This window comes from Neopelma chrysocephalum, unplaced genomic scaffold (genome assembly GCF_003984885.1).
Source record: "Neopelma chrysocephalum unplaced genomic scaffold, ASM398488v2 Primary Assembly neopelma1_22, whole genome shotgun sequence".
NCBI lineage: Eukaryota > Metazoa > Chordata > Aves > Passeriformes > Pipridae > Neopelma > Neopelma chrysocephalum.
This window is the reverse complement of record NW_020897689.1, coordinates 29,016,858-29,038,981: the sequence shown is the minus strand read 5'-3', so window position 1 is coordinate 29,038,981 and position 22,124 is coordinate 29,016,858. Positions and strand designations below refer to the sequence as shown.

The 22,124-nt window shown below is 41.1% G+C and overlaps 1 protein-coding gene across 1 annotated transcript in view; it reads left to right on the top strand.

The window, feature by feature from the left end:
• The window catches only part of APCDD1 (APC down-regulated 1), a 31,454-nt gene that overhangs the window by 125 nt on the left and 9,205 nt on the right, over positions 1-22,124 (top strand). The window contains exons 2-3 of the mRNA XM_027676714.1: positions 9,262-9,445; positions 11,122-11,653. Coding sequence (XP_027532515.1) covers positions 9,262-9,445; positions 11,122-11,653 — 716 coding nt within the window. The remainder of the gene's footprint in view (positions 1-9,261; positions 9,446-11,121; positions 11,654-22,124) is intronic.

Below are 22,124 nucleotides of genomic sequence, written 5' to 3'. Positions count from 1 at the left end.
GCTGCCTGCGGGTCTCGGCCCATGGGGTGACCCGAAAAGCCGGCTGGGTTGCGAGGTTGCCCCAAAACCTCGCTGGTGGAGGGCAGAGGGTCGCGGGTGGGTGCGCTTTCCCGTCGTGGCCGGGAGCACTGGGTCCCATCTGCTCGGCACGGGGAGCAGACAGGACCTGTCTCCTGACAGAGGAGCGGTCCGTATGGATGGCGAGGCGCGCAGAGACCCCGGTGGCTCTGCCTGCAGCGCTGTGCTGGTGGGACCCCCGCGCAGCGGAGCGGCGGCCGACCGAGGTGGGTAAACCCGCGCCTAAAGAGCCCCGCTCCGAAGTGAGTGTCGGCGGATTATGTTGCACGCCTGTGACTGCTTGGATGGAGCAGCTGGTCCGGGCGCCTCACACACAGTTTCTTTACTCACCTCCGGGCAAGGGCTGGCTCTGCCGAACTCCAGGGAGTTTCGCCGAGACGCCCTGCGGGGTCCGCGTTCCACCGCTTCTTAAGAAGATATCTTTTGCCATGGAGGTATTATCTGGAAAGCCTCTGGCAGCAGTGTGCCAGCCACCGAGTCTACGCCCAACTAAAATTGTTTTGCTGCAGAGCGCAGAGACTCCGGCTGTTATTGCACACAGTCCCACTTTGACGGTCTCTCAGTTTAGCACTGGACTGACATCTCTGAAACTGCAAAATTTTAGTGAGAAAAGTCAGCCTGTTTAAACTTAAAAGTTCAGCTTGTAAATCCATTGTTATGCACTTAAATAACCCATCTTTCCAGAAACTCAGTGTTCTTCAAGAGGAACTTTTGAAAAGGAGGCTGTTTAATGAGCTGCCTAGGTATGTCTAACATTTGGCATCCAGATTTGAAAAATCTGGGTGCGATATCGTTCTGAAAGTGTGACTCAAGCTACTCAGTTATAGCATCGTTTTGAAGAGTGTTCCTACTTCTGAAGTCCTTTGTAGCATCCAGCATTCTTCAGTTAAATTTCTTAGGACCCCAAGCTTACTCGTAAAAACAGGATTATTTTTTTTTTAACTGTTAAAATGCAAGTGACCTACATGGATTCAGTGGGATATCTGTGAGCTGGGGTAAGGATTTCAAAGCTATTCCTGGGGTTGATTTTGTGGGGCAGGGATTCTCTCTCTCTATGTTTGTACAAGTGCTAAGCACACAGATGGTATTTAATAAATAATAAAGAGCATGGGCTTCTGATGGTGTATTTTGTTTTGAGAAAGAAAGAGGAGGAGACTCTGTTCCCCAGGAGGGGATTTTATACCCTTCTCACAGCTCAGCTATGAAATCCGGAGAGCGCAGAAACATGTTTAGCTGATCCAGACCTGACGGGATGCCAGAGGTGTTCTTTAAAACTCTGTGATCTGAGACGTAGAAATTGAAATGGGAGGTTTGAAGTTAGAGGGTAAAGAGAGGAGGTGTAATTACAGGGTTGGACTCCCTGGCTCATCTGCTTGGAATTACAGAGCAGAGCTGAACCCTGGTTGGAGCAGGAAACAAATCAGGGCCAGTGATCAGATCAAAACAGCAGCTGCCAAAAGAGGATGAAGAAAGAAAATCATCTATTTCTTCCATCTGCAGTTATATTTCACCAAATAACATAAACCTGAGTTCTTGTAAAAATATATAACTCTCCACCTTGTACATAAAGACAAACACCTTGTTAACGTAACAGTGCACAGTTTGGATCAGAGTTGCAAGTGTTTGGAAACTACTGTGCTCTTACAAACTTGAAAAATATATCAGTGGCATATAATGCACTGAAATGTAGTGCACGTAAATGTATTTACCCTGTTAGTTTTAACTTGGTCAAGAGCTTTTCTTTCCATGCCACGGAGTCAATAGAAGCATCCTTGGGTCAGCAGCTAGCCTGAATTGGTAATATGTAAGAATAACCACCAATCCCAGGGAATTGCAGTGTTAAGCCTCTTTACAGCATGTGATGTTTTCTTTTTTTGCATTTCTATTGCATGTGGCAATTTAAGGGTTAAAATTGAGTGAATGTGGGTGGGTGGTTAAGGATTTTTAGGGCTTAAAGCTTTGTAAAGCAAGTTAAAATGTCCTGTAAGGCTAAAGCTTCTGCTTTCATTACATTAAGAAATGCCTTCTTTAACATCACTGAATCGAAATTTGGAAAAACTTGTCCTCATTCATCAAAAACCTGTATGGTGTCATTTAAAAAAAAAAGGGTTGCAGCTGGAAGTTGTCCATTATCACTGTTTTCTTTACTTAGATGAAAAGCCACAGAAGTTTCAGATGTCAAACACTAAGATCATTCAGCTCCAGAAAACCTGATTAATAAGAGCTCTGGTCAAGTGAATTCGAAACAAATTTGGCTAATTTCTTTTCTAAATGTAAACTTTTTTTATTACAAATGCAGATGCTAAAAAGAAACTTTAGTCTTTTTCCGATTATGCTACTCTTAGAGTAATGAATTAGAAACTTTAAAACAATTAGGTGATAACATCATGGAAAAGGTACTAATAAAGATTAAGAAGACAAGACTGATAGGCTTTTCAGAGCAAAACTTTGTGCTTTTAAAAGTTCTCTGGCAATGTTGCCTAAGTTAGTTACATAGAAGTGTTTTATTTCAAAACCTTTTCAGGAAAGTAATAAGTAAATACATCAGAAGATATAAATACCCATAGCTATAAAATGAACATATACTGTGCTCCGTGCAAAAGGCATATGTGATCTGTTCCCTCAGTTAAATAACACATTTCAAAATCTGGAAGACAATAAAGAGAAAAATATGGGAGGGCACCCTGCTTAGTGTAAGACTTCTAGCGTTTGCAGAGAGAGTTAGAAGATGGACTCAATTTTGTTCACAATTCTGTCAGTGTAAACTCTTTCACTCATCTCTGTAGCTTGACTGGGGGCTAACAGTGGCAAGATGTAGATGTCATCAACAGCAAGGGTAATTTTTTTGTGTTTTGTACGGTGTCTGTAGGAAGTAGGCTGCCATGTGATGAGGCCCAAAACTAGCCTCAACCACGCTGAAGGCAAATATCTGTAGCTATTCAAATCAAGGGGAATATTTTATTATTGAAATGATGCTTTAAGCAAGGCTGATAGAGGGTAGGATTATATGTAGTGAGGATTATTAGTGTTGTCTTTACTCAGCCACAAGTCCCATTGAAGTTAGGGGCAGTTCTGGAATAAATCCCAGTGCCAGGGTGTGGGTGGAGGACAGGGCAGATGTCTCTGACAGATGTTTCTTTCAAAGAGGGCAAGGCCAAACTACCATTGATATTGAACTGCACTGACATTCCAGCACTGCACCCACTCATGTTGGTGGCAGAGTTCCCGCTGCCCTGAAGGGAGGTGAGCTTTAACCCTTCAGGGTTTCATAAACAAGCCCACACTCTAGGTAGTGCTGTTTCACCTTGCATGGGTAGCAGCAGCCGTCCTAATTAAGAGCTTCAACTAAGCAGAGGTTATGGGCTGTGTAGCTGGTGCTTGGTTCTCTGACCTCTTCCAAGATGGGGCATTGAGTAAGGACTGAGCTGTAGGGTAACAGGGGACCTCTATGCTCAGCCTTTCAGGTTTGGGGGCAGTTACCTTTTAGCTGTACCTTCTAAACATACTTTAGATCTCTCCTCAGGGTCTTCCATGCTCTGAAACATTCAATTTGTGTCTCTTCAGAAGTGTTATGTGGAAACTCTGTATGCACAAGAGAGGCAACAGATACATGTGAAAGGAAGTCATTGTCCTGTCTGTTTCCAAGGCCATAAAACCCGGCTTTCCTTTCCCAACCCTTTTGTTTGTAGTTGCTAATTTAGGTCCCAGTCCTTCAAGGGCTCTTTGAAGTTTCAAGTGCAGGGAAAACACTGGTAAACACAGATCAGGGCTTGGTAACAGGACATTATATTCTCCATGGCAATTATGTAAGTTTGCTATAGCTAAAGGCCTGTCATGGGCATTATCTAACACTACCCCACATCAAGAAAGAGCATAATCCAAATGTCTGTTTATTTAATTGTGCAGGGCAACTGCCCAGATAAGGAGAGCTATAAAGTTAATCCAGCCAATTATTCTTTATCTGTTGTAAGGTTTTTCAAGTTTCAGACAAGTTCTAACTTGAAAAGAGATTGCTGCAGGAGTAAAGCATGAATGTTAAAATGTTTCTATCAGAGATGAAGCCATCGCATATTTTGAACTTGTGCTATTACTCAAGGGTTTTTTAATTCATAATAAAATTGTGCTCATCTGTATTTACATTGCTAGAAATTAAAATTAAAAAAAAAAAGAAAGAAAGAAAGGTGAAGTGGTTCCTGCAGAGCAATCCCAGCCTAAATCCAGGTTTGAATTCTACTTTCAGGTAACATATATTCTCCTATTTAGCAAAGGATGAACCTGCTGAACACCTGGTAGCTTTGAAAGTCCCTGGTTTGAAGTGCTACACTTGGACATGTTTAAAGCCATGGCTTAGATTCTGGTAGAGGTGTTCATTAAACTGATAAAATTTAAACAGGTTAATATTTAAGATTATTTGCCTTATACTTTAGCAATCTGGCATAGCTGTGAATAGAATTTGGCCAGGGTGTTTAGGCATGAATTAAATTAAAACTATTTGTGTTCAAGCACAACTCTGCTTGAACTCAACGTTATCTTTGTTGCAATTGTATTTGCATGCTATTTTGCATACTATTTTAAAGAAAACCTAAACATTTATTCTAGCAGCTTGCAATTTTTTGCAGAAATGTTGGCGGAAAGCTTTACTGTAACCATTTTTGAAACACGTTTGGGTAACGGGTTGCCAACAGATTGCCCTTTTAAGATTTGTATCTTACTCACAGCTATGTGCAGAAATCTTTGAAGAACTTGAAAGTAACCTATCTTCCCTTAACAATTATTTTTATCTTGAATGGTTGTTCCCACATCAGATAGAGGTTTATAAGTGAACCTGAGAGCCTGAAGCCCTCTGTCTGGTGTGGTGCGTGCTCCTATCCATGTCTTAACTGGAGTGGCAGCTGTACAGACCTCCACTTTCCCACTCAGGTGGATGTTACATTCTTCCCCTGTAAAGTGTGATCTGTGAGAGCCTGGGCAGGGATCCCCAGTGAGCTATAGCACCTCTCATACTGTATTCAATTAGTTTAATTCTAAAGCTGTGACCTACACTGTAGAGCTTGATTTTGAAAGAGAAGCTGGATATCAGCTCATCATAAAATGGTTTTATTTTGCTTTGTTTTTCTACCTGGCATTTCTGATGGATTCTGGAATTTTCCTTTTCCTTTTGGACTTGATCCTTTGTGAAAACAGACACTATGGAGTGGGTGATACAATCGTATGATCTCTGGTTGTGGTCTAACTAAAATGAGAGCCAACCACAGGTTTCACGAAATTATTGCTGTTGGTCTCGTGCAGAGATTTTTTTTGTTTGTTTGTTTGAAGTCTGTCACACTTTTGAGTAATTTTATGATGGGTAGATTTTGTTTTCATTTTTTTTAACAAGTGGGTAAGATTCCTTCATAACACACAAAAATTTAAACAGTCAGTCAGAGTCTGAGATATTCTCAGTTGAGTTTGAGATGCTCAGTCATGGAGATACTGAAACCTACCATCTGTCAGTGCTGTAGGGAATAGCGGACTTGGATCTCCTTGAATGAAAGTAATGGCTCCAACTATGTTGCAACTGCATCTATGCTGCAAAGTGGGCTTCTAAAGACTCATGAAATCCTTTTCCCAGTTTTGTGAATGCCTGTTTTAATCCTGAGTCTTCCAGCGATGTCCCATTTAACTTGGCCAAATGGATCTTTTAAAATTAGTGACATCATCCCTGCAGGACCTAATTTTTGTAGAACAAAACCTCGTGTGCACTGCCAAGGATGGAGCAGGGGGACATTGCTCTGCTTCTGAGCACCTGTTGCGAGGAAAAACACAGGAAGATGGTGTTTGGTTTACTGCTCTGTGTGGGAAGCATATCGCCGGTCTTGTGTTTGATCTGCAGATGGCACAAGAGGAAGTTGCATCTCCTTTGTATGGAAGTTATATCTACAGGCATATGTCAGTAATTACAAAAGTGTTGAAATGATTACTTTGTAAGGAAGTAAATTAACTATTTCCTTGCCCTAGCAAGGCAAACATAGGTAAAGGTCTCATAGCTGTCTCTTAATTTTACACTGTATTTCATATTCTGATATTTGGGTCCTACTGATGTGATGTTCCTTAGCATTATTGAGAGCAGCCCAGAGGAAAAATACTTGAGGGTCTTGGTTGATGAGAAGCTCAATATGTCTTGGGAATGCGTGCTTGCAACCCAGACAGCCAAATGTATCCTGGGCTGCATCAAAAGCAGCATGGCCAGCAGGTTTAGGGAGGTGATTCTGCCCTTCTACTCTGCTCTGGTGAGACCCCACCTCAAGTACTGTGTCCGGCTCTGGGTTCCCCAACAGAAGAAGGACATGGACCTGTTGGAACGAGTTTCCAGAGGAGAACCAAGAAGATAATCAGAGGGTTGGAGCACCTCTCCTATGAACACAGACTAAGAGAGCTGGGGTTGTTAGGCCTGGAGAAGAGAAGGCCCTGCTCTAGTAGCATGTGTCCCTGCCCATGGTCGGGGGGGTTTGGAACTGAATAAACTTTGTCTCTTCCAACTCAAACCATTCTATGATCCTACGTGTGTGTTTTCTACATCTCTCCCTCTGTCTCTGCAGCCTTCATTATTTTCTCATGCCGGTCTTGATTACCTAAAATTGTTCTTGCCTTCATTTGTCACAGTTGGATGGACATAGTCTCAAACAAATACCCCCTTTTCAGGTACAGGTCTCTAGGGCTATTCATGTAAATCTCCCTTCCGTTCACTGGTTGCGGTTTATCATTTGCAAGTTGCAGACAGAACTATGTACATGTAACATGGAGAGCTGGGACACAATTGCTTTTTGAGCTTTATCAAAGAGAAGACACTGTATAATACCACATAAAGTTTGACTCCTTTTGAAAAACTCCTTCTTTTCATTATTTCCTTCAGGGAATAATTGAGAATGTCTAATGTGGTCACTGTGTTTTCTTCTTTGATATGTGCACATATAAGATGGTATCCTCCCACAGAAGGATTTTTGCTTGAAGAAATTAAATGCCCAAGTATGCTTACGTGAATAAATCATTTCTATTCACGTATTCATGAATCATATGACATGAGCTAGGCAAAATACAACTGCTTAAAAGCAAGTAGTATAATAAATATGCCTTGGAAATAGTCACTTGAACAATTTCAAAACCTCCTCTTGGTGGCAGATTTCAAATACTTAACAACTTCAAGAGGAAATGTAAATTTTCAGACTTTTCCAGTATGAGAAAATGTGTCTGTGGGAGACATCCTGTTGAAAGTTAGCATTGGTGGCTACAACCCCTACCAGGTACCTTGCAGGCAGTGTCAATTCTGATCCAAAACATGCTCTGAGCCTGGGTAGTCAGTTCAAGCAGAGCATCACCCTGCCTTGGCCATACCATTTCTGATGCTGCTTTACCATTTCTGCCTGCAGAATGGGATTTGTTTGGTGCTAACATGAGTGACTCTGCTCAGCAATGTGGAAATACCTGAGAAGCCTTGACTTCCAGAAGGGAAGAAATACTGACCCCCTGAAAATCAAGCTTTTTGGAAGGGCATCTCAGATGGCATGCTCAAATATCAAAGCATCCCTAGTATTTATTACCCTTTAGAAAGCAAGGCCATAAATTCCCATTCACATTGAAGAATTGTTTGTAACCTGCAACAAAGCTACCAGATTTTCCAGTAGACTTTGCGAGGTTGTATTCATTAATCTCATTAAATCTTGGAATCATTTGGTCATGAGCACTGTTTAGATTCAGGTATTTATTGTATTCTTTCTGATTGTTCTTTACCCTGTCTACTGGATAAGTCCTTGCCTCTGTTTAGCTTAGGAATTGCCATTTTTAAATGGTTGACATGTATTTATATTTTTAGCAATGCCATTTTCTCAGGTGTTACCCAAGTTTCTTCTGGAAGATCTAAGACCTAGCCAACATAATGAATCACTGACACCTGTTTTTTTGTGGGGTTTTTTTGGAGTAGGAAATGGCAAAGGTTTAAGACAGTGCCTACTTAACACCAAATAATACTGCTTTATTTTTTTTTGTAATTTCTGTAGCGATGCTGCACACTGCCCAAGCATGTGCCCAAGAGTTACATGTGGTCTGGGACATAAAGTGTAGGATCCTGTCTTAGGTGGCTCAGCACAGTGTAGCGTTACACCACACACTGATGATCCCCAACTGTCCAATTTCTGAGCCTGGTCATCTAAAAAGGCACCAGAAAAGATGGGGATCAATCCCAGACTCTGCCCCTGGGAGCATGTTTCAGCGAGACATCCCTTTCCTGAGATGGCTGCCCAAACTTCCCAGGCACTCAACCAACTGCTCCATCCACCCCATATCCATTTTCTAGCCCTCTTTGGTACTCGTATTCCTTCTGGCAATGTAACACATTTTCCAACACTTTATGTAAGGTTTATGTTTGTCACCTTTTAACCCCTAGATGTGTGTTTTTCTTTTGATCTATGTTTTCAAACATATCTAAGAGCAGGCTGTGCCTAAAAGAGTAAAGACGCATTCCTTTTGAAACTATGTGTTCATTTTGTTCAATTAATATTGCGTAGAGAGCATGCTGGTGGATTTTGCATGTATACATTACTAGAAACCAAAATTACTGTGTGCTGGAGATAAAGTTAGCTTCTGAAATTCTTTTTCCCCTTTAAAATAAAAATAGCAGAATCTGCCTTTAATTGACCATCTCAGACATCACAGAGGCTTCCTGTGTGCAGAGGCTTTCCCTTGACTTTTAAGAGTAGTCTTTATTTGCAAGTTTATTATAGAAGCGTTCAAATTAGAGGTGGGCTGAAACCGCAAAGTTTATGTCCGGACCTGGATGCAACTTTCTAAGAGTTTGAAGGTCCAGGTTTTTAATTGTTCTGACCAGAGATTACAGAGGTGTCTATAAAATTCGTTTTCAGAGCCACATCTCCTGGGTGTGGAAACACAACACTTTGGTTCACGCTCTTTTCCCTAGTGTATTTCGTAAAGCAAATTTATGTAGTGGAATATTAGTGGTCTGACAGAAAGGGAGAGCTTCCTGTGGGTTTGTTTTTTTCTCAGACAAGAAAATAAATGTAAACAGTATTTGTCCAGAAACTTAACAATGCGAACAAATGTTGTTCAACTCAAGATGTTCACAGGCTCTTTTATCATGTTGAAGCCCTTCTCATCAGGGTCTAATGATATAATTTACACTTTCTATCACAGGGCTGGGAGAAGGTTCTGCTCTTCTTCACCCAGACAGCAGGTCCCACCCTCGGTCCTTGGAGAAGAGTGCGTGGAGGGCTTTCAAGGAGTCACAGTGTCATCACATGCTGAAACACCTTCACAATGGAGCTCGGATCACTGTGCAGATGCCTCCCAATATTGAGGGCCACTGGGTCTCTACTGGGTAAGGAAAGATAAAACAAGATGCTGGAGATGAGGAAGAGAAGAGGGTGAAGGAGCAGAGAAGGAAGGGTGAATATTCCCACTTCAAGCAGCAGGGGAAATATTTTCTTTAATATGGTGATGCTCTAAATTCCAGATGCTCTCTATATGTTTATGCATAAAAGGAGAAGGAGTAGCATTATGTACATTAGAATAGCATGCTATAAAGCTGTCTTGATGAATCAATTTATAATCTGGATTTTAAACAGCATGCTGTGAAATATCTTTAAATCTCTCTTTGAATAGGAAGAAGCCTACCAACTTGTCAAAGTGAATGCTTATTCAAACATAACATTGTACTGTATTTGTCTACTTCCATTAGATCCATTGAATGAGTACTTGTTTCCAGAGCATGTGTCTAGCACAGATTTTATTAGCAAAAGAAAATTAAGAAGCTGTATTTCGCTAGTTCTGTAACTCTTTACACATGATGACTTGTAATTGAGAGAGCTATTTTGCTTCCTGTGTCTCAGCAGACAATATTCACATGCTCATTTGAAGTGACTTGTAGTAGGAAAGACTGGGGTTTTTTTAACAGAGTGTATTTCAGGATGAGAGGAAATGGTTGCACCATGGAAGGTTTAGATTAGATATTAGGAAAAAGTTCTTCACTGTAAGGCAATGTTCAGGCATTGGAATAGGCTACTCAGGGAAGTGGGGTAGTCGCTGTCTCTGGAAGTATTCAAAAGGCATGTGAATGTGGCCTTGGAATGTGGTTACTGGTGAACATGGCGGTGCTGGATTAATGGTTGGACTCAATGGTCTTAGAGGTATTTTCCAACCTTAATGATTCTATGAATCTATGTTAAGCAGTGTAGAGGTGACAAGGGGAACAAGTCTGAAGGCACAAAAGGGCTTTCTACAGGAAGTGGAATTTAACTGCTATTTACACCTTCAGAAAAAAAAAAGAAGAAAAAAACCAAACCAAACAAACAAAAACAAAACAAAACAAACAAACAACAAAAAAAAACACCAAAAACAAACCAAAAAAACCCACCCTGAATATTGCATGGTCCAAATTCAAGCCAAGTAGAAGTTTTGCATTAACAGTCAGAAGTTTGTGTTAACTGCCAGCCCTGTTGAATGTTTGAGTGGGAAAGCTGAGCATATGATCCTACATGTCCTCAGCAGACCAGAGCTCATGGAACTCACACTGAGAAGCTTCTACTGCAGCTTAGAAGCCAGTTCTTTGTGCTATTCCGTGGACATACGGCACTTCACTTTCTGATGTTATCAGTCTATTATGCTAAATTTATGCTAAATTTATGCTAATTTATTTATGCTAAATCTACCATGCAAAAGAGAGGAATAGATGTTTAAAAGGCTGCTACTTTTTTCAGTGAAGAATTGATTCACATGGTGGTCCTAAACAAAAAGAAAAAGCAAAACATGATTCAAAGTATTTAAACCCAGAAGATAAAGCCTTTAGATATGATCACATTAATAACAGCAGAGGGAATTGTTGATTAATCGGCAGGCCACAGATGACTAGTTCCTGTTTACTCCCATTCATGCCAGGGGGCCATTAGCACCCAGGTGTCTCTGGGTCCGGGTCTTGTTGCCTGTAGTGTACATGATGTGCCACCTTGCTAAAATTTTGTTTCCACACTTTCTTTCTTTCTTTCTTTCTTCCCACAGCTGCGAAGTTAGAGCAGGCCCAGAGTTCATCACAAGATCTTACAGGTTCTACCACAATAATACTTTCAAGGCCTACCAGTTCTATTATGGTGGCAATCGCTGCACAAACCCCATCTACACATTAGTTATACGTGGCAAAATACGCCTCCGGCAGGCGTCCTGGATCATCCGAGGGGGCACTGAAGCTGACTATCAGCTACGCAACGTACAGATCATATGCCACAACGAAGCAGTAGCCAAAAGATTAAGTGAATTGGTGAACCACACATGTCCTGGATTTATCCCAGAAGATAGTCCCTGGGAGCAGGATGTGAGTTACGATTTGCTGAGAGAAGAGAATGGCTGTGAATGCACCAAAGCTCTGAATTTTGCCATGCACGAACTCCAGCTAATCCGTGTGGAGAAGCAGTACCTGCACCACAATTTAGACCACCTTGTGGAGGAGCTATTCCTCGGAGACATTCACACTGATGCTGCTCAGAGGAGGTACTATCGGCCCTCTAGTTATCAACCTCCCCTTCAAAATGCCAAGGTAAGTGTGTATGTGTATATATATGCCCTCTTTTTGAGATACTGGTGGCAAAGCCCAAATTATTCAGTTCTTCTAAGTAGTGTAACTTAAGATGTAGATGTGCTTATATATAAGCACATATAAGTGGTCCGTTGCAGCCTTATAGATGGTGTAACCACTTAACAAAAGATCACAGAAGTTATTTTGTGAGAATAGTAACTTTGCTGTGGTTTATGTGACTGCATCAAATATGCAAAAAAGTAGTCTGGTGAACTGAGGCCAATAAAGGCCACTCTGAAGATGGAATCAAAAACTTGTAGGCAGAGATGGGAGTGGTTGGCCAGAACCGTGGCTGTAGGCTAGCAGCTGAGAAGAAGGTTTCATACAGAGCTGAGAAAGGAGAAGAGGAACAGGCATCAGTGGATGCTTGTATAGCTGTGGGAGTGCCAGGGAGAGAGGAAATTGAATTCCATCAGCATATGAAGGTTGGGCAATCCATAACCTGAAGAAGAGAAGAGGATATTGGAAGGGGCAGCATGAAGGGTAAAAAACTGGTAGGCTGTGCAGGTCGTGGATCCAGATGCAGGCATACACATTAATGAAATGAAAAACAGGTGAATTTTGAATGGAGCTCTAATTCCATTTGATAATTCAGTTTTCAGAGGAGCCTCAAAGTGCCCTCCACTTCATTGGGAAGTGATCAACCCATAGTAAGCTAAATATAACTCAAACAGGAGGAGTAGACACTGATGGCCTGTAACAGGAAGGCTGTCTATAGATCTTTCCTGGTGACATTTCAAAGGCAGGCAGCAACTGGAACCACATTGCCAGGTACCACTGCCGCCGTCGGTGTGCTCCAGCTGGGCGCTGCCACAGAATCACTTCCAGCTAATGCATTACCACCATTTTTAATCACCTAGTCACAAATGGTTCAAAAATCAGCTTCAGCTTATCAGCAATAGCAGGAAACACAACAGGGGAAGGGAGAGTTTTGATGAAAAAGCCTTGGCTTTCCTTTCCATTCAAAACCATGGGTTGTGTCTGCCTCCTGTGAATATCAAATTTCAATAGTTCAGGACCTTTTGTGATCTGCCTTTATTAATAGTTTTATAGCCTGGCCTAGGTATCATTTTAATCCACAGTCAACTGTGTTTCTGTATTAAAACTGTTGTCATTTCTGTCATTCTTATATTCTTTTCAAATGACCACAGGCAAATTTGAATTTTCTGTTTAAATCTATTTATCTTCCCAAAATAGAGAGTTGCAGCAGCGGCAGATGAACCACAACATAATCCTCATCAAAATTTTGATTTTCTTTACTTAATTAAACAAGCATATCAACTTTCATTTTACTTATTTGGGAGTGAGGGTTCTTTGCTAAATCTCTTCCTTGGAGATATCTGCTGATAGAAGTTATCAGACACCAGCTATATTGTATCTGTTCTAGAAAATATTGTGCTTTTTTTTCTGACCACATGAACAGAGACAAAATCTTGATTTAATTCACTGTAGCTGAGTATTTTTTTCTGGTCTAATCTACTTGTCTTATTATGGGCTGATAGATAACATAGTAAATGCCTACACTTCCACCTTGTAGTAATTTCATTACAGTCAGAACAGTCCAATATACTCTCAGCCAGCTTTATGAAATTAAGCTTGTCATCCAGGTTTGCTGTAATTTTAGGACAAACTGGTGATGATTTTCCTGCCTGTCTATTCTGCTACTGTAACATCTCTTTTTCCCTCTAAAATATAGCCCCTTTAAAATACAATTCTCAAATTTAAGGGATCAAATCTTGCATGAGAGGCCTGTTTCTTTGGACGGGTTAGCTAAATAAACAGTGAGAGCACTGATATTCTCATTTATGTTCACAAAGCCCAATATTTCAGGAGTGATCCAATCCATTCTGACATGAGTGGGTGACACCGCTATATGGAAGAAAAGAGCAGGCTCAGCCTGCCTGCCTTGGTCACCCTATCTGTTATCCTGCAGCCCCACATGTCCAGATGGTCCCAAGCACTCCAATCGGGAGAGCCTGCAGTGTGGATCACAGGGGAGGCTTCCATGTCATATATTTACAAGAACTGGAGGAAAGAAAAAGTGATTTTTGGTAAGCAGCTCTTGGCAAGGCTGAATCATTGAGGCTGAATTTATGACACTAGAAGCCCATTCGTAACAGTACTAATGGTGACAGAAAGTGCTGATACTATAGAAAGCACAGCTTAACTCGGAGTACACCAAAATACATACAGATTCCAGCTCTCCGTGGTGAAACTGAGTAGTTTAATAAATGGGGCCCCCAGGTCCTGACTTGCAGGCTACTGATCAATTTCGAGTTTGGCCAATTATGACTTCTGACAAGTTACATTACTTCTTTTTCTCCTGCAGACATTGTCTCCGTGGTCTGCTTGGTTCCCACAATGTATGTATAGCATATATACATATATACATATATATATATACAGCATCTGGATTGCTGGGATACCAGTCTCAGCTGGAGCCTTCAATGGCAAAAGATATGTAGGTTTAACACAAGTTTTGAGTGTGCAACAATGCAGCTTCTCTTTATGTTTTCTAGTAGGTCCCTCATGCCCAGATTTGACATGAGATTTCTTTTCTCTCAAGAGAAGCTGGGCCTGCTGATACTAGGCTTTCAGCATGATATAAACAGCAATACCCCTGAAAAATGAACCTTTGCCTAAGCTGCCATGAAAGATCCCTGGGTGCTGATTTGTACCTAACCATGAAGTTCTCTGTACCAGCAGGTTCTCAACCCGGCTCTCTGACCTAGTGTTTGCCAAGTGGAAGAAGAATAGTAATAGAAGTGCTTTTTTTTAAAAAAAAAAGGGTCCAGGCAAACATACCGTTGAAAGGTTATAACCCTTCTTTTTTGAACTCTTTTCCTTTTCTAATTGTTGCTCCACTGGGACCCAGCTGAAAATGAGTTTAAATGCTAAATTGAGTTTAAAACTACAAGTCACAGACTCCTCTGGAAACTGGACACCATGAATAAATAGAAACGTTAAATCAACTTGTTTTTTTAAGGTTTCCACAGTCATACCAAGAGGTTGGGGAGGCCAGGAAATTGCCTCTGAAGTGAATCAGGTGTATTGTGTGGAATCTTTCATTTAAGGCTTTTTTCATTTCCTTTTTATTTATTTATGTTTTAGACTTATACAGGCCTGCCTAAAATAAGTTAAGAGGATTCACATTTTGAGTTAAATTTATAGTTAAGCCTCTATATAGAAGAAAGTTCCACCCAGCTCAAGAGTTTACACAGCCTGTAAATTGGATGTGGTAGCCACATTCATTACTTGTGTGGTTGAAATGAACGGTAATTAAAAGCAAATGATTGCTGGATATGTTAGGAATGCCAAAGCCCCATGATCAGGACTTTAAACAAATACAGTTGGACCTTATCCAAATTCCTGCAGTGATTTCACCACAGGATGGTAAATCAAAAGGGCTGTCCAAAAACCAGACAGCTTTATGCCGAGCTACAAATCTGAATAAATTCACATATTACAGTATCTCAAATGCTCATATAAAATCAGGGAGCTTTTAAAAACATATAATATGTCATTTCTTAAGGCTTTACAAATTCTCTTAGATAAGAACATACCTTAAACAAATTCCTCCCGTAAAATACATGGAAGTTCCAGAGTGCAGATGATAAATAGATCACTATATAGATTTATCTTAGCCGTTTCCTAACCTGGCTCAAGATATCAGTTAGGACTGACTGATGAATGGAGATGAACATCTTTGATGTCCCTTGGTGTTGCAAGTGTATCAAGTGATTCAAGATATTGCCCATGAAGCCAGCATGAGAGAACACATGGGTGGAAAGGGCAGGCTGGGGAAACTGCTTGGCCATCATTATGTATACTACAAAAAATGTTCCCAATTAGGATGACACCAAGAAGGCTGCATAATTAGTTGTAAAATCACAAATGTATGCAGGGACTTGTAGCATGAAGGAAGGCTTGAATGCAGTATTTGTTCACTGTGCAGCACAGATGTTTTCAGCGATGTCTGCTCTAAACTGCAGAAAATGTGTACAAGAGCAGTTCTGGGAGACTTATTTCACATGTAATTGCCTCAGTAATATTGCTTTGTAAACAAAGAACTCCTTGTGCTATTTTATCATTAGCAGAGTAACAGGAAAGATCAGAGCAGGACTATGATGACCGGTCATTCTGGTTAGATCATTATTTAAGAATAAGGCCGGAGTGATCTGGAACATCCCAAGAAGCCTAGAAAGTGCTAGGATAACCTTCGTTCTTTGTCATGCTCAAACATTTGCTGGCCACGCTCTTTCAGTAGGACATTTTCCCTTGACAATGTGATTCCAGTGGATTAGTTGTCTTTTACAGGTTTATTCACTCTGGGAGCTGACTTCCAGCAGCACCTGGCATTTACAGCTAATACAGATTCAATGTATGGAGACTGGTGTTAGGGCTTTCCTTTAGCCAGGTGGTGAAAGAACAAAGTGTGCAAAGTTTTCTGTGCTTTTCAGAATTTGAGTCTTCATCTCTTTGAAATGCAGTGACTTCACCTATAGGGGAATGTTATGTACTTGAGGAACTCACAGGGAAATGCAATCATAAGTTAATAAATAGATGTTCAACATGTAAAGTGCCTCAGAGAAATATGCAAAACATTATCTCAACCAAAAAGTAAAATTTTGGCAGACAAAACTCCTTTGTTTGCCTGAGTAGTGCCACTAGACTTTTAGATTAAGCCAAGACTTGAAGGGTTCCTTTTGTTCATTATTACTTGAAAAAGGCTCTTGGTTGGGGAAATTGTGAGAGGAAGCAAAGAAAGAATATTCAGAAGAATGTTCAAATGGGTTAATTCCAGGTTTATGAACAGTAACAGTGTGTGTTGTGCCCTGCAGAGATGAGAGAAGCAAACAGCTTCTAGCTGAGGTTGGTCCTTGCCGTGCTCGGCAGTGCTGTCGGCTGTGGCCCTGCTCCTTTGAAGCTGCCACATCTGCACTTACCACTGTCTGTTCTGCAACTCCAGTAAAAGCCTGCTCCAAAACAAATGCAGTGACACCCTATTAACTATTTAGCATAGCAAAATAAACCACAGGCCTTCAGATCGACTCAAGATATGTATCTAAACTACTGACACCTTCTTTATGGTTGGAATCTAAGCACAGTTGCTTCATCCCTTTGTAAGAGGGGGAGAGGACTCGCTGGTAATATTGCTTCATGGTTCAGGGGCTGTATAAGTTGCTTTTTAAAGGCATAATAAACACATAAGGCAGCTTTATTTGGGAATACTTTGTTCTTGAAGATGGACATTTAAGCTGTCCCTTCGGGTTTTCCAGGAAGTATTTTTTGTTAATACTTCATAAAACATTCATGTCACCATAACTTAGTATCATTTTAATGGGATGGATGACATGCAAGCACATTCATCTGAGAAGTCTGGTTTTCTCTTTGTTCTTGTCTTTTTCCCAGGCTAAAGTAGTTTACACCAGAAAAGAACAACCAGAAGACTTTTGCATTTCATGTTGTTTGTGTTTATTTCAGTTTTATGCAGGGTTGTGTAACAGAATCAACATCGTAGATCAGACAGTTGTGTAATGGTAGTGCCTTCAGATTCTTTCACTATCTTTCCCTACAAAAGAGCAGTTAATAAAAACCATTCCTCAATATCTTAGAATATATGGTACACATTTGCAGATAAATCTGAGCATATCTCTACCCTCCTTCCTGCTTGCAGTACCTCTGCTCCCCACCAAAAGAAATCCCCATCTGACAACCCTGTAAAGGAGTTACCACTCTCAAGTGTTTTACTTGAAGCAAGTATTTTACTTGCTTCAAGATTTTTAATTAAAGTTTTAAATCTTTGTTATTCTTCATTCCATTTGGCAGGCTGAATTATAACTGTGTCAGCCGTGCTTCTCAACTCCCCAGAGCCAGCCTAATGCACATTAGTCAACTCAGCTTCATATGAGGTCATGGAAAGCCTGCAGATTATCACTTTTGCAGTGGAGAGAGTTTGTGGCCTTTTGTTAAAGCGTTGTCTTGGTCTGCAGTTATCTGAAGTGGTGGAGGAGTGAGCTTGATATTATACTGAGCAATTCATAAAGGTCTCCTTCCTGTGGACTTGGCTCCTTGGCACTGTGAAGCAAAGCCATCCAACATTTTTTGTTGAGCTGGAAGCATTTCCTTGAACCGATGTTCTCCCAAGAGAACATTTCCATTTATACTCATCCTGGGAGCATTTGCTTACTGACACTAAAACTTGGTACCTGGTTTTCTTGGGTGGTGAGGTTTAAAGCATCCTGACCAGGCATGCTTCATTCCTGTCCCATCTAGCCCTACCTGTGACACATGGTATTCGGGTGGGTGTGCGAGATCAGTGCTAAGCGTGATTTTTCTTTCCCCTCTTCTTCAGTACTTCCCCTCACAGTAATACGTGCATTCACGTGGCAGGGGGTTCCTACCTCAGCTTTTGTGACTGTTGGATTCTACAAGATCCCTGGCCACTGGTTAGATCTGTACTGCACACACAGTTCAAGCCTGAGCCCACGCTTGGGGAAACCCAATGCCTACTCCCTCACCTCACATTGCCCTGCAGTGAGGGTATGATGGGTGCAACATGCCAGACCCGGTCATATGCTATGTGGCATAGCCAATGCCAGACAAGATGGCCACAGAATCCACCCTAAAAGGGAAGCCCCCAGTGAAAGAGCAACCTGACCCTGTGAACAACCAGAGCCTGGGTTTCCTCATGTGGGCTCCACAGCTTGGTCAGGAGCATCTTCCTCAGTGATGGGAGGGTGCAGAAGGGAGCTGGGATAAGTGCTGGGGACTTTGCTGTCCCTTGCTTCTCACCCTTCTGTATAGGTGCAACCTGTCCTCCTTTTCCAAGCATGAATGAGACCTGCTTCTGGGTTTTGGCTTGACACTGCCATTGATGGGGGGGGAGAGGTGAGTGAGGAGCCCAATGTCGGCCCAGACAGTTGCAAAGAACATGTGCTGTCCATCTTGCTGAGGCAGAGCTGATACCTGAATCTCTTAACCTGGTTATGGAATGGAAAGGATGTGTCCATCGTGCAGCAGCTCAAGATAAAAGAGGAGAGACAATTTCTCCAATTACTTTGGGAATCTGCTGAGCAATTTCATGCAGGTTTAAAGACGTTGCATGTTTAAAACAAACTGCTACTGAGAAAAGGAACTGGGTTCACCACTTCACAGAATTATCCTCTGCTTTTTTTAGCCCTGGTCAGCTCTGAGCAGCAGTAGTCCTACATCTGCCCCAACATCAGGCCTTCTATAACAGCAGCTGCCATATTTTTAGATGGTTTAGGACCTTACTATACATCGCTACCTTCTATTATTTTTGTCTTCCTACTATGTCTAATCTGGTAAAATACCAACTATTTGCAGCTAGAAAAGACAACAGAGAAAGCCTGACAGAAAATGGTCAAAATTCTCCATCATATGGAAAATAAATAGCAAGAAATCCCTAAAAATGCTTTTCTCCTTTTTTTGAAGAGAAACATTTGATTTTCAGAGAAAAATTGAATACCAGAAAACAAAATTTTGCTTCCTATCTCTTTTCCTCCAGACTGTGTATACTTAATCAGATCTTTAGCCATGTCCTTTTAAGGATAAGAATCTAATTTAAAATATCACATTAATTTTGCAGTCTGTTCTGCTAAGAATGCACTGCATCTCTCAGACTCTAAGTAGTCTGAGCAATGAATCTTCCCTTAAAAAAAGTAAGTTATAGTTGAAATAATGTTAGTTTTCCATTATGTAAATGGGCAAATATCAGAATAGTCATCGATTATAATTCTGCTGGAGAAAGGTTGAATTACAATTGGAGGTGTTTCAGACAAATAGTATTTACAGACACATTTTCAAGATATGAAGGGTAACTAGATATACAGGGGAGAGAGCAAATATGTTTGAACAAGGCGTGCAGTTGAAAAATAACTAGTTTTTCATCCTCCCCTTTACTATTAGTGTTTGTTTGCTTTGTCCCTAAGTACAACTTGCAGTACATACTGCAGGTCCTTGCCTCAAAATTAAGCATTGATTTCAATTTCTGCTTGAACCCTAAGGAAAGGGCACATTTTCTGTATGTTTGGAAAATGGTTTGGTCCATAGATGTCTTATTCTCTTAACAACAACATCGAAATACAAAGGCATTCAGAGAAAAGTGGAACACCTTCCAAATAGATCTTTCTAGGTGTTATTCAAAGCTCATTTCACCTTTGCTCCGAGAGCATCCCAGTTGTATGATAGTTTTTTTGCCTCGGCCATAAGGAACACCATGAATTTATTAGAGGCAAATTAATCCTAGAAAGCCATAGAAATCTATAGAACTTAAGAGAAAATTAAACTGTGCTGGGAGGGTTTATGTTTCTGAATATCCACAGCAATTGGAAAAAAGATCAAGGGAACCTCATCCTTGTTTGCCTTTTTTTATTAGAAACCTCCCTACTTGGCTTCCAGAGCTCTCTGGCCCTATTACCATTTCAGCTGACACAGCAGGAGGGAGGGATAAGAAAAAATGTTGGTGGAAATTTTCAGATCACAAGCTAATTTCTCCCCAACTACAAATGCTGAGTTTCCAGCTGGAGATTCAGGCTTGTTTCAGCACACATGGCTTAGTTCAGAAATTGGCTTTAAAGAAACACCCAGGAGGGTGAGGAATTGGGGCACTATGAATTTGGCATTGCAGAGCTGCAAGGAGGGACCCATCATGGGAAGGGATCTTCCAGCCATTTCAGGGGCCAGTCCTTCAAGCAAGAGCCCACTATTAAAAATATTGCGTTGTACACCTAAGATAATCAAAACATAGAACAGATGTTCATCCTGTCCACTGCTCATTTTATTGCTTTTTAGTTTATGTCATGCCCAAATGAGCTTTTTATTAGAGAGTACTTAATCGTGTTTGGACTCAAGTGTCCTCTGTCTCTGTTCCCTATTTTCTTTGAACGTCTGTTTTTAGAAAATAATCTTTCCCTGAGACACATGGAAAGGGAGTGATTTGCAAAGGCACAGCTAGTGTAATTAAGATCCAAGAGCAGCTGTCCTAAAAAAAGCAAGAGGGAAATATACAGTCAATTGTTAAACATAAATTACTCCAAAATTAAGTTGAATTGCCTCATAACAAAACTAGATCTTTCCCTTGTCCATTACTCAGGCAAAAATCATGCTGAGGGAGTTTACACATGGCATATTCTTCTCCTAAGAAGTTTATAACTTTGTGAAAGATAGTATCACAGAAAAAAAAAAAAGGTTTTTTTGGGCTTAGATTCAAGTGCTGGTCTCAGCGAACCAATGTGTTCAGGGTACAGGCGCATGAGGTGCCTGAGCCAGCTGTTGTCTCACTACTGGGAAGGGTGTAGTTCTGCTTCCTTCCACACTGCCCCAACCTCTCCTTGTCCCACTCCTGGTTCGATGCAAAAAGTGACGGTTCACCTCTGTCCCTTCATTCAGACACGTGATCAGTAAATAGAAGGCCGTCAGGCTGGACATTTCTTAGCAGCCCAACTGGCCAGACCATCAAGGCTGGTGCAAAGCCTTCAGAGTTGGAAGGGCTGCACAGAGGTACATTGGTTCTGGACCACAGAGGTCAAAGAGCCAGGTGAGCTACAGAAAAGTAACAGAAAGTTAACATGGACCTTCCTAGAGTTTGCCAAAGGAGTCACCTCTGCTCACAGTGTAATGCCAGACAGTGTAGTTTCATGTTTTGGGAAGTAACCCCTTCTTATGCCCTAAGACATAAACCCATCCCTGATAAGGAGAAAGGGGCTGCTTGTGGTTATGAATTGTTTTCCACTGTGGATCTCCATGGGCCTTCTTCTGCCCACTCTGCCACTGGCCACAGACAAGGGACTAAGCAGCTGCAGGTGTTACCAGTCAGCATCTTCTGCACTCCCAGTATGATGGAGAAGACATCAAACTATGAGAATATTCCTTCCCAGCATCAGAGTCTTGACTCATAGTACCCATGGTTTTTTAATGGCATGGAGAAGAGATGAAACTTTAGAATCGCTGCTAGAAGAACAGCAAAAAGAACTTTTATGCTTGATAGTCCTTTCTGGTTCAAAAAAAAAGTAAAAAAATTATGTAGTTGCAAACAGGATTGATTACAGATCTTCATCTCGTCCATCCACTAGACCTGAGAAACAGCAGAGGAATCTCATAGCCAAGGGTTGAACAAGAAAGACAACAGGCTGAGTTTCTGTTTGGTTTTCTTCAGATTTTGAACAAGGGCAACAGACATCACTCGTTTTGAGGTTAAATTGCCTTGGCTCAAAAATTGTTTTTGGAGGACAGGCTCCTGAGAAGAAGATGTGAATATAAACCAAATCAACATACTGCTCTGCCAGGGTCTTCTCAGGGAGATAATAAAAGCTTTCAAATTTACTTCAATAGAAAAGGGACTGTAGCAGAAATTGTCTCCTACTATTGACTGATTCAGCTTATATAAGCTATGTTTAATTTTATAACA